General features: G+C 47.5%; 1 protein-coding gene across 1 annotated transcript; it reads right to left on the bottom strand.

Annotated features, from left to right (window-relative positions):
- Positions 1-14,667: 14,667 nt before the first annotated feature.
- LOC119301799 (lysine histidine transporter 2-like) lies at positions 14,668-15,975 on the bottom strand. Its single transcript, XM_037578778.1, has one exon. The coding sequence runs from the start codon at positions 15,874-15,876 to the stop codon at positions 14,668-14,670; it is 1,209 nt and encodes a 402-aa protein (XP_037434675.1). The 5' UTR covers positions 15,877-15,975.
- Positions 15,976-16,262: the final 287 nt, after the last annotated feature.

The following is a 16,262-nucleotide window of genomic DNA, read 5'->3' as shown; positions in this document are numbered from 1 at the left end:
AAGAATTCAACAAAATCAGCCGTCTTGAGAATGCAAAGGAAATTTGGGACACTTTGATTGATATGCATGAAGGTACCGACTCCGTCAAGGAATCCAAGTTGGATGTGCTTCAAAGTCAACTTGACAAGTTCAAAATGAAGGATGGTGAAGGTGTCGCTGAAATGTACTCTAGGCTTGATCTCATTACAAATGAGATTGCCGGCTTAGGAAGTGAAGAGATGACCGACAAATTCATCATCAAGAAGGTCCTAAGAGCATTGGATAGAAAATATGATACCGTGTGCACATTGATCCAAATGATGCCCAATTACAAGAATCTCAAGCCAACGGAAGTCATTGGAAGAATTGTTGCTCATGAGATGTCACTCAAGGATAAGGAGGAGCTCCACAACAAGTCAAGTGGTGCTTACAAAGCCTCATGTGAAGCCCCCACATCATCAAGTGAGAAACAAACCTTCAATGAAGAATTGAGCCTAATGGTGAAGAACTTCAACAAATTCTACAAGAGTAGAAGCAAGGAAAGAAGCTCCAAGTCAAGGTCCTACAATGATAAAAGATCTTCTAGTCGATAGCGTAATTGCTACAATTGTGGAAGACCCGGACACTATTCCAATGAGTGTACAGCTCCCTACAAAAGAAGAGAAGAATCACCTAAAAGGAGAAGTAGAAGAGAATAATCACCGCCAAGAGAGAGAAGGAGTAGAGATGATCGTTATGAACAAAGAACATCCCGGAGAAGCAAGGATTCGGAAAGGAAGGACAAGTCATCAAGGAGCTACACAAAACGAAGACATCAAGCTCATGTTGGTGAATGGGTATCCGGCTCCGACTCCGACAATCACTCCTAGAGAAGCTATCACTCTGACTCTGAACACACTCAAGATGAAGGTGTTGCCGGTCTAGCACTTGTGTCAACCAACTCCTACGACATATTTGATTCACCAAATGAAGGACTTGGAAGATGCTTCATGGATAAAGTCCCAAAGGTAACACACCCCGAGTATGTTGATTTCAATAGTGATGAAGATGACTTGTTAGGTGATGATGATTTACTTGTTGACAACTCTAGTGATGAATACTATGATGAAACGTCAATTAATCATGCTATCAAGATAAAACTAATGACAATGATGAGGATAAGATTGAGCTTCTAACTAAAGAACTAAACACTCTTAAGTTATCTCATGAAACTATCTTAGAAGATCATCGAGAACTTTTGAGGACTCATGAGAAGTTACGCTTTGAAAAGCTCAACCTTGAGCAAGAGCATGAGTTCTTAAAGGCAATCAATGATGATCTTCGTAAGAAAAGTTCTGCTTATATTGCTAGGTGTTTACTATTATCTACTTACATGCCTCAAGTCAAGTCTAGTAACAAGAACAAGAAGGATTCTTCCTCTAGTAGTAACAATAATCATGCTAAATCCAATGTTGTTGCTTCTAGTAGTTCTCTTAATTCCACTAATGATTCTCTTAGCCAAGTTACACTTGAGCAAGAAAATAGCTTATTGAAGGGAATTATAGAGAAAGGTGTTTACAAGAGCCTTGCCGGAAGTAAGCAATTCGAAGAAATTGTGCGCAAGCAAGGAAGGCACTTGAAGAACCAAGGTGTTGGTTTTGAACGAAAGTTCAATGCCAATGGAGTTGAGTGGGAAGAAGATCAATACCCCAAGACGAAGTTTGTCCCTCAACAAGAAAAGTATGATCCTACTTCCTTCAAAGGGACACAAGCTCAAGATGGTCTTCCTCCACAAGACCACAAGCAAAAAGGCAAGGATAAGCTTCAAGAGGAGATTGATGCATTTGAAGAAGCTCCCAAGGCCTTGGTCAAGTGGGTTCCCAAGACTATGTCAAGTTCTACTTCATCAAGTATGACTACAACTCCAAGGATTCCCATCAAGATGATGTGGATCCCGAAGAAGAAGAACTAGAGAGTTCTTGAGGGTGACTCTGCCAACATACTTCACTCACATCATTTTGGCAAGGGCAAGTGCAATCTACTTCCAAATCTTGCACTAGTTCAAGGAGTCACAAACCCTCGTGTTGGTAAGACAAGGGACAACGTAACCTAATGCTTTCATAGACATCATTTTGTGTGTGCATCACTCTATGTCTATGGATATCCTTGTTTGTTCCTTGTGGGACCAACCCGTGCAGGTATTGAAAGTGCAACTCACTCCAAAGGATTGCTCCAAATGATCTACATCAACTTTCAGCATCCACATCTTCAACACCTACATGAAGTCATCATCGACAAAACCCAAGGTTAGTTCATCCCTCTAAGGGGGGATCTCACATCTAGGGGGAGCTTTACTCTAAGAACTTAGTTAAAGCAACTCTAATGGTGTGAACACATCAATGCGTTATGTAAAAGTGGTAATCCCACTTGAGCTTAAACGATGAGTATGACCTATGATCAAATGTTTTCATTTGACTCCTAAGTCAATATACTCATATATAGATGACCTAGTCATCGCCAATTGCTTGATAGATGCTAGAATTGGTTGTGCATGCTTTGCCACATATTTCATTTGACATTTTATTGTGCGAGCATGTTGGTTGCATATTTTACTCATTCGAGGACATCCACTTGTAGTTTTGCTTGTTTGGTTTCTTTCTCTTTTGCCAAGTGGATGGACAAGAATGCCTAAGAACCTTCTCTAGCTATCTATGCTTTTCTTGTCTCAAACTCTATTCATGCTACATCACAAAATTTGATCAAGTTAGATCCAAACCACTCTGTGTGAGGAGCACTTGGAGTCCCCGATTCTTCATGGACTTAAACTTCCAAAACTTCTTTGTGCATTTCGGTCTGACCGATTCTTCCATTTCGGTCATACCGGGATCACTAAGTTGATCTAGCTTTTCAATCTCGATGCAACCGATTTGAACATTTCGTCACACCGAGTTGCTGTAACTGCTAGCAGTTATGCATCTCGGTGCCACTGAGTTTTTCCACTCGGTCACACCGACAGGGTCAGGCTATATATATCCACGGGAAATTTTTTTGGAAATTTCTCCGAAACTCTTCGCCTGCGCTCAGCCTGCTCTGCCTCCAGGGTCTCCGGATCGTCCTCCTCACCGCCAGTTGCCTCCTGCCGCTGGTCTCCGCCGCCGTCAACAGGAATCATCTCCACCGTTGCCGCCGTAGCGAGTCCATCATCGAACTAGTGTATGGACTTGATCACTGTGCTATCCCTATCTGATTCCTAGCACATTGTGTTCACCATGAATCTTGCCACGATTGAAACTATCTTATCTAGTCAAAACACTCCTTAGATTAGGTTTGGATTGAAAATTTAGGGTTAGGTTTCCGCCGAAACCATCTCGGATCCACCGAGTTGTAGAACTCGGTACCACCGATTCGGTTAAGGCCATTGCACATGTGATTCTCGATCTGATCGAGAATTGCAAATCGGTGTGACCGAGTTCAGAACTTTGTGAAACCCTAACAGTCTCGGTGCCACCGAACCGTGACTCGGTCTGACCGAGTTCACTATTTTAGGTTTCGAAAGCTGCTTCGGTATCACCGAGTTTACAAATCGGTAGATCCAAAATGCTTTCTGTAGAAAATTGAAACTAAGTTTTTAACCCATTCTTTTGCAAAAACCTCTGTATTTTGTGATGCTCATCCCCTCTATCTCATCTATATCTATTCATAGGGTCAGCTATCAATGTTTGCAAGATGTCTGATCAAAGTGACAGCTAGAACAAGTCAGAGGAGCAGGTTCACATGAGTGAGGGCACTGGTCCCTCCAGTTCCTCAGATGATGGCAGTAGGAGCACCCCAAGCAACTTACCCAAAGCTGCCACCAGGGACAGAAAGAAGAGAACCTCAGACTCTGAGGATGAAGATTATGTGGAAGAAGAGGATAAGGCCACTTCCAAAAAGGTGGTCAAGAAGGAATATGGCACAGCTGCAGCCACTAAGCCTGGTCTGAACAGGAAAATTCCAGTCAAAAGGACTCCTATGTTGAAGGTCGGAGGATCCACTAATGAACCTAGGAAATCTGATCCCAAAGAGCCAGAAGTGACTGAGAAGAAGAGGAAGGAAATGGTCAAGAAGACCATGGCCAGGGTTGTTGGAAAGCCTTGCATGATGGAAGAGGAAGAAGAAGAGGTTGCTGCACCAGCACCCAAAGCTCAAAAGCTTATGGGTGATGCCATCAGGTCAGGGGCTGCTTCATCAAAGCCCAAAGAAGCAACCAAGGCTGCTTCCAAACCCAAGACTGCACCTAAGAGGAATACCAGGAACATATCAGCTGCTGAGAAGAACAAGGCCCCAGTGCCTGAAGTTGTTGCTGAAGAGGAAGATGAAGAAGAGCATGTCTTAAGAAAATTGAAGCCTAAAATTCTAGATCATAATGATGCTCATCCTGTAGCTGAGAACATGAAGCTAAGAAAGGATGCAGGACTCAGGCAGTGGAGGTTGATAGATCCCTATGCTGTCAGGAGAAGGACTACTGTGGACTACATGTTCCATACAAAGGAACAGCAGGATTTTTATGAGACAGTGCTGCTTGACAAGAAGCCAAATGTTTGTGATATGAGATGGGTGGACTGGAAATACATCAGGGCAAATGAAGAGCACTATCCTGGTGTGCATGACAGTTTCAGTGCTTGTGGAGTGGCAGACTTTGTTGGGCAGAAGCTCACAAAGTGGAATGATGAGCTAATAATGCAATTCTACTCCACAACACACTTTTATCCAGATGGCAGGGTAGTTTGGATGTATGAAGGTACTAGGTACCAATCATCAATTGAAGAATGGGCCAATCTGATCAATGCACCTAAGGAGAAATAGGATGACTTGGATGTCTATGCCAAGAATAAGATGGATCACAACACTATGGCACATATGTACAAGGAGATCCCAGATGCTGCTGTTGAAACACACAAGTTCGGATCGGTACATTACCTTCTGTCAGGGCTGCCAACCATCAACTAGATCCTCAGGCACACTCTTTTGCCCAAGTCAGGTGATCACAATATTATCAGAGGCCATGCAATTAATATGCTACACTTATTTGATGTGCCACAAAAGTTCAAGGTCATGAGCCTCATAGTTGAAACTATCAAGAGGACTGCTGCAGATCAGAAGAGAAGTTGTGGGTATGCCCCACAGATCTAGGAGCTGGTTAACTCCAAGATGGGCACAGGGGCATATTTGTTGGACCAGGAACACATGCCCATATATCCAGATTTTGAGGACAACCAAGTGGTTATGGATGAAGATGAACCATCTTCCGTGCAAGCACAAGCATAGAAGGAGAAGGCAAGGACTGAGAAAGCTGCCAAGATGCCAACAATTGATGAGGCATCTGAGTACTTCCTGAAGAGCAAGCAAGATCATCTTGGCTACTTGATTGCATCCACTCTAAGGATTGAGAAAGGGTTGGTGAGGGAGTCCCGGATTAGGGGGTGTCCGGATAGCCGGACTACCATCACCGGCCGAACTATCATCGGCCGGACTATCACCATCGACCGGACTCCAAGACTATGAAGATACAAGATTGAAGACTTCGCCCCGTGTCCGGATGGGACTTTCCTTGGCGTGGAAGGCAAGCTTGGCGATACGGATATGTAGATCTCCTACCATTGTAACCGACTCTATGTAACCCTAGCCCTCTCCGGTGTCTATATAAACCGGATGGCTCTAGTCCGTAGGACACAACAACAATCATACCATCGGCTAGCTTCTAGGGTTTAGCCTCCTTGATCTCGTGGTAGATCCACTCTTGTAAACATCCACAATATCAATATCAATCAAGCAGGACGTAGGGTTTTACCTCCATCAAGAGGGCCCGAACCTGGGTAAAACATCGTGTCCCTTGTCTCCTGTTACCATCCGCCTAGACGCACAGTTCGGGACCCCCTACCCGAGATCCGCCGGTTTTGACACCGACATTGGTGCTTTCATTGAGAGTTCCTCTGTGCCGTCACCGATAGGAAGGATGCCTCCTCCCGTCTTCAAGGACGGTATTTTCGCCAAAGGAGCCTTGGCCGCCGGCCAAACTATTCGGCTAGGTGGTTTTCTTATGACCACCTGTCCGGCCACCGCTTCGACGATGACCTCTCAAGTCGTCAAAGGCAATCTTCGCGTCAGCTTGGAATTCGCCGAGCCGCTGGATCCAATAGAGCTCTCGTCCGTAAACGAGCTCTTGGATCGCATCGCCGCCCTGGGAGTCGCTACAGACTACAATCAGATTGGGCTTAAAACCGATCTGAGAGAGATTAACTCTCCCCAGGTCACCCACCACGTTACAGTGGTAGAGGAACAATGCGGCGACCCTTCTCCTGTATTGAAAACTAGTCATGTCCGGGCTCCCAAACCCCCCATGCCGGATTCCCGCGGAGGGACGGACTTCGATCAAGCACTGAACTTAAAGTCAGGCATCGGACCAGACTCGTTGGACAACATCCAGCAATCCAAGCTTCCAAATTTGGAAACTTCTCGGCCCTCGAGCCTTGAGATGGGTGGGGTTCCGGACTTAATTCCACCCACCCGCCCAGACATATGCGATCTCTCTCTAATCCGGCAAGAGCCCGCTGAGACAGTACATCACTACTAGGCCAGATTCCTCCTGGTTATGGACAGGATAAAGGACTGCCGACAGGAAAACGCAATCTCAATTTTTTGCAATAATTGCACCGTCAGCCGTCGTGAATCTTGAACGCCGTCAGCCGTCGTGAAATTACATGCTTCGCCGACCTAGCGTCCATAGTACGAAAGTACTGTGCGATGGAGAGTTTCCGGACAACCGAAAATAAGTTTTGGGACAATCCAGCCCCGAATACAACCCTAGTCCGCAACAAAAGGGTGCATTACACTCAGGCACCATATACAAAAACCAAAAAGCAAAAACCCCATAAAGGGCACGGAACCGTACTAGAGGGATGGCTCAACGGACCCTGTAAATTTCACAGTACAAAAGGCGCCGTCCCAACACATAGCCTTCGAGCATGTTGGATACTACGGCAGGTGGCCAAAAGTGGAGAGGAGCTTCTAGCCCCGGAAAACCACTCCAACAACATCGGTACGGCATCAACAGTCTTCGAGACTTTCGCATCAAATAATATGCGGAAAAGAACAATCCGCAGCTTCGCTAAAGTCTACCAAGTAGCAACAGCCAATCCATGGAGCGACAGAGCCATCACCTTCAACGCCAGCGACGAACCTAAATTCCGAACAGCCCGAGCTCCGGCCGCACTGGTACTTAGTCCAATAGTGGACGGCTTTCGACTTACAAAAGTCCTCATGGATGGCGGCAGCGGATTAAACCTCATCTATGAGGAAACCCTTCAAAAAATGGAAATAGACTAGAGCCGCATTGAGCAAAGCAGCACAACCTTTAGAGGAATAATCCCTAGCCGGGAGGCGCGCTGCACAGGAAAAATCACACTCGATGTGGTATTCAGCTCGCCGGACAATTACAGATCTGAAGAAGTCACGTTCCAAGTGGCCCCGTTCAACAGCGGATATCACGCTATATTAGGACGAGAGGCATTCACAATTTTTCAAGTCGTACCCCATTACGGGTACATGAAGCTCAAAATGCCTGGGCCCGGTGGAATAATCACTCTCGTTAGTGATCCGGACATAGCACTCCGCGCCAAAAATAAGACACCCGCATTAGCCTTAGAGGCACTATCCGAAGCCCTAGCGGCAGAGGAACTCACCACGCTGCGCTCGACGGTGAATAGGGACGATGTGGTACTCGATAAGAGATCCAAGTCCACCTCCTTTAAACCAGCAGATGAAATAGTAAAATTCCAGGTCCACCCAATGGACCCGACAAAGACGGCCTCCATCGGGGCACAATTGAACCCTGATGTAGACGCCGCACTACGAGAATTCCTTCGGGAAAATTGGGACATTTTTGCCTGGCATCCCTCGGACATGCCCGGAATCCCACGCAGATTGGCAGAACACGGCCTAAACATCCTAAAAGGATTCAAGCCAGTCAAACAGGCTCTTCGACGATTTTCCGAACCAAAAAGACAGGCAATGGGAGAAGAGCTAGCCAAACTATTGGAAGCCGGATTCATCAGAGACATCAAACATCCGGATTGGCTAGCAAACCTAGTAATGGTACCAAAGAAGGACAAATCCTGGCGCCTGTGTGTCGATTTCAAAGACCTAAATAAAGCCTGCCCAAAGGATCCCTTCCCCCTCCCCCGCATCGACCAAATCATCGATGCCACTGCAGGGCACGATTCATTGTGCTTCCTGGACGCATACTCCGGCTATCATCAAATCAAGATGGCAGAAGCAGATCAAGCCGCAACGGCATTCATTACTCCATATGGACCATTCTGCTTCAACACAATGCCCTTCGGACTTAAAAATGCCGGTGCAACATATCAGCGCATGATTTAGACATGTCTGGCTACCTAGATCGGCAAAACAGTAGAGGCATACGTAGACGACATAGTCGTCAAAACTAAACACGCCGACGACTTGAGGCTCACATTCGACAACCTCAGAGCATATGACATCAAGCTGAATCCGGAAAAATGTGTTTTCGGCGTACCAGCTGGAAAGCTGCTGGGCTTCATCGTATCCGGTAGAGGAATTGAAGCAAACCCAGCCAAGATCCGAGCTCTGTCACAGCTAGATATCCCAAAAAACCTCAAGCAAATACAAAAATTGACTGGATGCGTGGCGGCTCTAAGCCGCTTTATCTCTCGTCTAGGAGAAAAGGCATTGCCCCTCTATCGCCTCCTTAGGCGCACCGAACACTTCGAGTGGACGGATGCTGCCACCACCGGACTCGAAGAAATAAAGGCCATACTGGCAACAAATCCGGTCCTGGCGGCGCCCAACCTGGGCGAACCAATGTTGTTATACATCGCAGCAACGCATCAAGTCGTATGTGCGGTACTCGTCGTCGAACGAGAGACAGAAGGGCATCAATTCCCTCTTCAAAAACCAGTATACTACGTATCCACAGTGTTAACCCCCTGTAAGTCCCACTACCCGAACTATCAGAAGATAGCATATGCGGTGTTCATGGCATCCCGGAAGCTTCGACACTACTTTCAAGAGTGTTCGATTACAGTGGCCTCTGAAGTACCACTTAACGACATTATAAACAACCGCGATGCGACGGGCAGGATTGCAAAATGGGCCATTGAGCTCTTACCATTTGATATAACTTACAAACCTCGGCGAGCTATAAAGTCACAAGTTTTGGCCGATTTTGTCGCTGAATGGACCGAAGCCGAACTCCCTAAAGAGTACGGCGCATACTCCAATTGGACTATGCACTTCGACAGCTCTAAAATGTTAGCCGGATTGGGGGCTGGCGTCGTATTGACGTCCCCAACCGGGGACACAGTCCAATTTGTACTTCATATAATGTACACGGACTCCAACAACACAGCCGAATACGAGGCCCTTTTACATGGTCTCCGGATGGCAATCTCCATGGGAATTCAACGCCTAGAGGTGCGCGGGGATTCAAACCTCGCAATATCCCAAATAAACGGAGACTTTGACGCCAAAGATCCGAAAATGGCAGCATATTGCAAAGCTGTCCTAAAAATGTCAGCCCGGTTTGAAGGATTTAAATTCCATCACGTAGCCCGGGATAATAACCAAGCAGCCGACGTACTGGCATGCATCGGCGCAAAACGCGACGCTGTCCCTCCTAACATCTTCCTGGAACGGCTGTTCAGGCCATCCGTACTATGGGAAGAGGAGTCCGGAATAACAAACCGGAACAAGCCGCACCAACCGGCGATTCAGCCGATGACATAACACCTTCAGCCCACGACATAATGGCAGTAATTGCCCCGTGGACAGAACCATTCCTCGCCTACTTGCTTAGGCAGGAGCTTCCCGAAGACCAAAATGAGACCCGCCGCATTGTCCGGCGATCTAAAGCCTACAAGGTCTATGAGGGAGAACTTTATAAGAAAAGCACAACCGGAGTCCTTCAAAGGTGTATCTCCGAAGAGGAAGGGCGAAACCTCCTGGCTGAAATTCATGTCGGATTAGGAGGACACCACGCCGCAGCTCGGGCCCTTGTAGGAAAGGCATTCCGTACAGGATTTTATTGGCCGACGGCCCGAGCAGATGCTCAGGACTTAGTCCAAAGATGCGTCGGTTGTCAGCTCTTTGCTAATCAGAGCCACATGCCACCCACCGCCCTCAAAACTATACCCATTACCTGGCCATTCGCGGTCTGGGGGCTTGACATGGTTGGACCACTTAAAGGGGGAACCCACAAGCAAAGGTACCTATTGGTCATGGTGGATAAATTCACCAAATGGATAGAGGCCAAGCCAGTTAAAACGGCAGAGTCCGGACCAGTGATAGACTTTATATCAGGGGTAGTACACCGTTATGGTGTCCCCCACAGCATCATCACCGATAACGGCACGAACTTCACGGCCGACGAGGTTAAATCATGGTGCAAAAATATGGGCATCAAGCTCGATTACGCTTCAGTCTATCATCCTCAAACCAACGGTCAAGTGGAACGAGCAAATGGTCTAATAATGAGCGGCATCAAACCCAGACTAGTGCGGTCCCTTACGAAATCTGACACGCACTGGGTAGAGGAGCTCGACTCCGTGCTCTGCGGGCTGCGGACAACGCCTAACCGTACTACCGGATTCACACCATTTTTTATGGTATACGGCGCAGAAGCAGTTTTGCCCTGCGACATAATTCATGACTCACCTCGAGTGCGCATGTACGAAGAAAGAGAAGCTGAGTTGGATCGGCAGGACAGCTTGGACGCATTGGAGGAAGAACGCGACGTCGCCAAGGCTCGTTCCGCATTCTATCAGCAGCAGGCTCGAAGATACCAAAGCAGAGAAGTACGGGCCAAGACTTACAACGTTGGCGAACTGGTTCTACGCCTGCCGGACAAGAAAAAGGACAAGCTCAAGCCCAAATGGGAAGGCCCCTTCATCGTCGATCAAGTCCTGACCGGCGGAGCGTACCGTCTACGAAATGCATCGGATAACCGACTCGAGCCGAACCCATGGAACGCGGCCCGCCTACCGTCTACGAATGCTTTAACCCTGAAGACCTGATGAATGTTGGTTACTGACTTGTCTGTCAGCTTCTTCTTCTCAAGTTCTTCCTTTAGATCAGTCATAGCAAGTTGTGTGTTGCCTAATTGGCTCATTGCCTGCTCCTTCTCAACCACCATCTTAGCAAAATCAAGCTTGAAATGCCTCAACTCATTCTCCATCTTCTTCTTCTCTTCAAGAACCTTCAAGTTTTCTTCAGCACTCACAACATTCTGTCTGAGCTCTGTTTTTTCTCCTCTTCATACATGGTTCATATACTATCTAGGCTCATCTTCAGAACACCAGGCCTCTCAGGGTCAGCCCACTCAACATATCTGCATTCAGGTACTTCCTAACAATTTAGACCAAACAAAAAATTCAGTAACTGCCAGTATTCAGTTCTGTGCATGATGATGAAACTTAAACCATACTTCCAATGACTTCCTGTTTAACAGTGCCAAATGCAAAAGTATTACTAACCTTCTGTGCACAAGCTATAAACCTTCTGCCACTATGAACAGATTCAAATGCCACATGCTTCTCACACAAAGATCCATGCCCACATCTAAAGCTAGGCAGATCTGTAGCCAAGCCACTCCATTCCTCACAGGAAATTGTGGCAGGTGGCTAAAGAAGACATTTGGAATCAATTGACAGAAAAACCCTAGCTGAGAAACCCTGGACTGTGTGGGGAGCACACTAACCTTGCTGGTCACAGAGTCATCTTCAGAAGAACTGAGAAGATCATCCCAAGACACCATGGTTACTGCTGGAAGAAGATGAGAAGGGGATCTGGTGGTGCTATTGGACAGAGGAGAGAAGGGGATCTGGTGGTGCACAAAATTGAAGATGAAAGATGAGGAAGAAGAAGGGGATCTTGTGGTGGTGGTGGTGGACCAAAGCTACATGTAGAGTGCAACTTGCTGGGTGGGTGTTTGCAGTAGGTGCAAGTGCATGCTTTCTTTTGAGTTCAGTTGTGTTGAGAAAGGGGACCTAGGATGACATGAGTTACAGTTATGACAGCAATTAGTTAACGTAAGTTAGTTCAGTTATGACAACAATTAGGTTAAGTGCATTTCTGTCAGCAATTAGTTATGACAGCAGTTCTGTCAATAATTTCAAAGCAATGAGGTTAAGTACAATTCGGATAGAATTAGCAGAAAGTTCAAACATTAGGGCAAAGTCTTCATATTACTGATATATTATCCATTACAACAAGCATTACAACCAAGACTTCATACTGAGCAAACAACTGTGCCACTACAATGGCTTTTAGTATGCTCAATTTAGAACAAGAGATCTCTTAGAACACCTACACCTACTCATTTAACAACACTTCACTTCTTCATAATTAAGGTGAAACGCATCACACAAAGCACTATAACAAAAGCCATCAGCAGCTTTAGCAGCAGAAAAATCTCTCTGCCTAATCCTAACAGCATAGCAACTTGCTGCTTGGTAGCATACTTATTCTCACTGGAGCTGGCATAATTAGTTGTGCCTACAGTGCCTCTTCCAGCCATGCCCCTTCCAACTGTGCTCCTGCCTGCCATTGATTCAGTCCTCTGCCTCTCAAGCTCTTCCCTCCAGTCCTCAGCTGCACCAATTGCATCTACAGCAGCATCACCAACCAGACGCCTTGTTTCAACCAGATGCACCACATATTCAAGCTCCCAGCGCCAGAAATCACAAATGGCCCGAGAAAAAAATTTACATATTTATTCACCTACAGAGTGACAGTAAAGTTCGGAGTGCATGAATCAATGGCAGACTAGTTAACCAACTAGTTCTATCAGTAATTTTGCAACCAAGGACAGTCTAAACTATTGTATTAATCAGAACAATGACTAGTTAACCAACTAATGTGCCTAATTTAATCAGTGCTCTGCTTCAATACTACTGTTGCTAAGAATTGACATGCCATCAATCAACAAGTAGCTAGGAACTAGCACTTACAGTGTGGTTGACACACTTGTAGAAGATCCATCCATCGTGCTCATCGGTGCTAGATTGGTAGAACCTCACCTGCTCATCGCAATCCGGGCACCCGATCAATGGTACAGCAACGGAGCGGCCACACAATGCATTGCGAACGAAGCTGGAAGACGACATGACGACGGGGATGGAGATGGCGGAGGAGGGCGTCGGCAATGGCTGCAGCGGCGGGGACGGGAGTTGGGCTAGGGTTGGGAGGAGAAGAAGAGGAGAGCAAGGGGATAAGCGAGCGACCGACCAGGTGCGCGGTCGGTCCGGCCAAGTGCGACCTGGTGCAACCAGGTCATTGCATTTTTGCAAAAAAAAAAACCCGGATCGAGTAGTATTCACCCTAGGATCGACCAGGTGTCGGTCAAAGCGAGCTGGCGGCCGCTGACTCGGCCAAGTCAGCAAATGCGTACACGAAATCGTACAAATGGACCAAAGTGAATCCCGTGTGCAAGTACTTGGACCGTAGTTAGGGTATTTTGAAGTAGTGGTACCAAACTATCACCCGGCTCAAGTTTAGTGACGTACAGTGAATTTTTCTCGTTTGCTAATGGTGAGGTTGAAATAGATGGGTGTCTAGCAGTGAGCGAGAGACTAGAGATGAAGGTGCCCGATGTTGGGAAAAATTTCATTTCGCGCGATTTTCCCTTTCTATAGTTCAAGTAAATTCAATCAAATTTTGACTCTAAATTTCTTGGAGATGGTCTGCCGCTCCCTCTCTAAACAAATATAAGAGCGTTTAGATCATTAAAATGCATAGCTTAAAAGTAGGTGTTCTATGCAAAATCAATCTCGATAGTTGATGGTTTGTGCAATTTCCTTTATGGGCGAAGGTCAGCATGGCATCATTTTCATTTAGTTGCATATTTATTTGTTTATTGAAAAAATTGGTTACTGTTAGTAGAACAATTCTTGGTCGAAACCTTTTCTCACCCAAGCAAAATATGCCATACCCTTTGAAACAAAACGAGGAACATACTGTATCCCATGAAACTGCATAGAAATGAATGAATAATACGTAATAATCATCATGCATTAATATTGGATTGTACCAAGAACCATTTCACGAATAATTATAATTTCAGACGTTAATCGTTAACTGGACACACAGAGAGAGAGAGAGAGAGACTTGGGGAGAAGCGAAGAGGGGTCAATGTTCTAAATGCCAGACAAAACCACCCAAAACTGTTCTGGCTGATATGGCTCCACTGGAGTGAATTTGGGGTGATTTCTATACTTCTTTCTCTGACGTTCAATGTATCTCCTTAAACTGTTTTTTTAGAGATGATATTCATGGCGAGATATACAAATGTCTGTATGGTAACTTCCGCAATCTTGAAGCTACACAACTCCAATTCTTCAATTTACTTTTTTTTTTAAGTTTTCAGTTTACTTTTTTTAATAGTTTGAATTGCTTACCACATGTGTCACGTGATAATTCTTTAGTAGACCTTTGTGGATGTGTTCATAGCCTATGTTATACTCAAAATTTCTCATACAAATATTACACCGCATTATCCATGCAATTGGGGATTGGCGAAATTCTAACAAACAAGAACTAAATATATACAACATGCATGAGCAGGACCTGTTCACGAGAGCATCCCTAAATATAAATTCTCCTAAATCGTCTCATCTTGTGCGCTCTTCTGCTTAATTAAGAGTAGAACTTGAAGGTCTTGGCGTCAAGGATGATTTGGCGCAACCCACCGATGGGGGACAGCAGCATCAGCGCAACTCCGATGGCGATGAATATCCAGTTGAGGAACCATGTCACGCTGTATCTGGCGGGCTTGCGCAGCATGAGCCAGATGATGCATGGCAGGAAGTAGGTGGTGGGCGCGAACGCGAAGCCTCCGAAGAACCCGAGCAGGCCATCGAAGAAGGGGAAGGTCATGCCGACGAGCATGGTGAGCGCGACGTAGGCGGAGCGGGCGGTGAGGCGGAGCGGCAGGCCGGGGTTGAACTTGAGCTTCTTCACGAGCACCGTCTCCATCATGTCGAACACCGGCATCGCGAACACCTGGTAGCTGCCTATCACGTGGACGACGACCATGAGGTTGGCGAGGGCGATGAGCCACCGCGGCTTGTCGAGCGTGATGAGGATGTTGGGGTCGACCGAGTTGCCGAAGGCGTAGTACCCGCCGAAGGCCACCGAGAAGTAACAGAGCGCGACGATGGCGTAGGCGACCAACACGCCGCGCCACATAGGCTTCTTGGACGGTTGCTCCGGGGTGGACGGGATGGTGGCCTGGATCTCGAGCACGACGTTGTGGCCGGCGAACGCGAACGCCACCGCCCCGAGCGCGTTGAGGGCGCCGAACACGTGCCCCGCCGTGGTCGCCGCCTTGAGCCCGTAGTCGACGGCTCCAACTGCAGCAGGGTGTTTGTGTAGCACGGACGCGAAGAAGGCGACCATGGAGTAGCAGATGGACATGACGGCGGCGGCGGCGGAGACGCCGGAGATGGAGTTGAAGTTGGGCATCTGGGAGAGCAGAAAGTGGACGGAGCCGAAGATCATGATGAAGAAGGTGAGGCGGATGTCCCTGCAGCGGCCGTTGCAGACGAGGTCGTGGAACTTCTTGAGCGACTGGCCGCCGGTGACCATGTAGACGATGTCGGTGCCGACGTCGACGACGAGCTGCTGCGGCACGATGATCCAGAGCCCCAGCTTCTTCCCGAAGGCGTGCTGCCCGAGCTCGTGGTAGCGGTCGAAGCGCTTCCCGGGGACCATCTCGTGCATCTCCACCATCTGCCACAGCGTGTAGAGCGTGATCCCGAAGGAGCTGGCGATGACCGCCACGCCGGGGCCCCAGCCGAGGTGCGACATGGCGAACGGGAGGCCCAGCACGCCGGCGCCCACCATGGCCGTCACATTGTGGAAGGCCGAGTAGTACCACTTGGCGGTGCGCGATGACGTGATGGGGAGCCAGTCGTCCAGGCTCTTCACGTCCTTGAGCTTCGCCTCCGACTCCCGCTCCTTCACCGTCTCCACGTACTCCTCCATGATATCCAACTCCGACGACGGCATCGTTCCTTCTTGTTCGACCACAGGCAGTTCGATTGATCGATCGACCTCCATGACGAAGCTTCAAGCTAGCTAGCTGCCTTGGATTGTTCGATCGTCGTCGTCGTCGTCGACTTGCTCTGTGCCTCTTTTCGATCGCGGTTGGTGAGTTATGGCAGGTGGGTAGCGCTAGCTTCTGCCTGCCATGTATTTGTAGTCGCAGCAAGCGCCAAGAACGTGGGAGG

This window comes from Triticum dicoccoides, chromosome 1B (genome assembly GCF_002162155.2).
Source record: "Triticum dicoccoides isolate Atlit2015 ecotype Zavitan chromosome 1B, WEW_v2.0, whole genome shotgun sequence".
NCBI classification, from domain to species: domain Eukaryota; kingdom Viridiplantae; phylum Streptophyta; class Magnoliopsida; order Poales; family Poaceae; genus Triticum; species Triticum dicoccoides.
Note: the sequence above shows the minus strand (reverse complement) of the source record. Positions and strands in the feature narration are given on the sequence as shown.

Bases quoted from the DNA above. Each gene is read 5' to 3' on its own strand.
- LOC119301799 (XM_037578778.1), bottom strand. From the start codon at position 15,876: ATGGTGGGCGCCGGCGTGCTGGGCCTCCCGTTCGCCATGTCGCACCTC.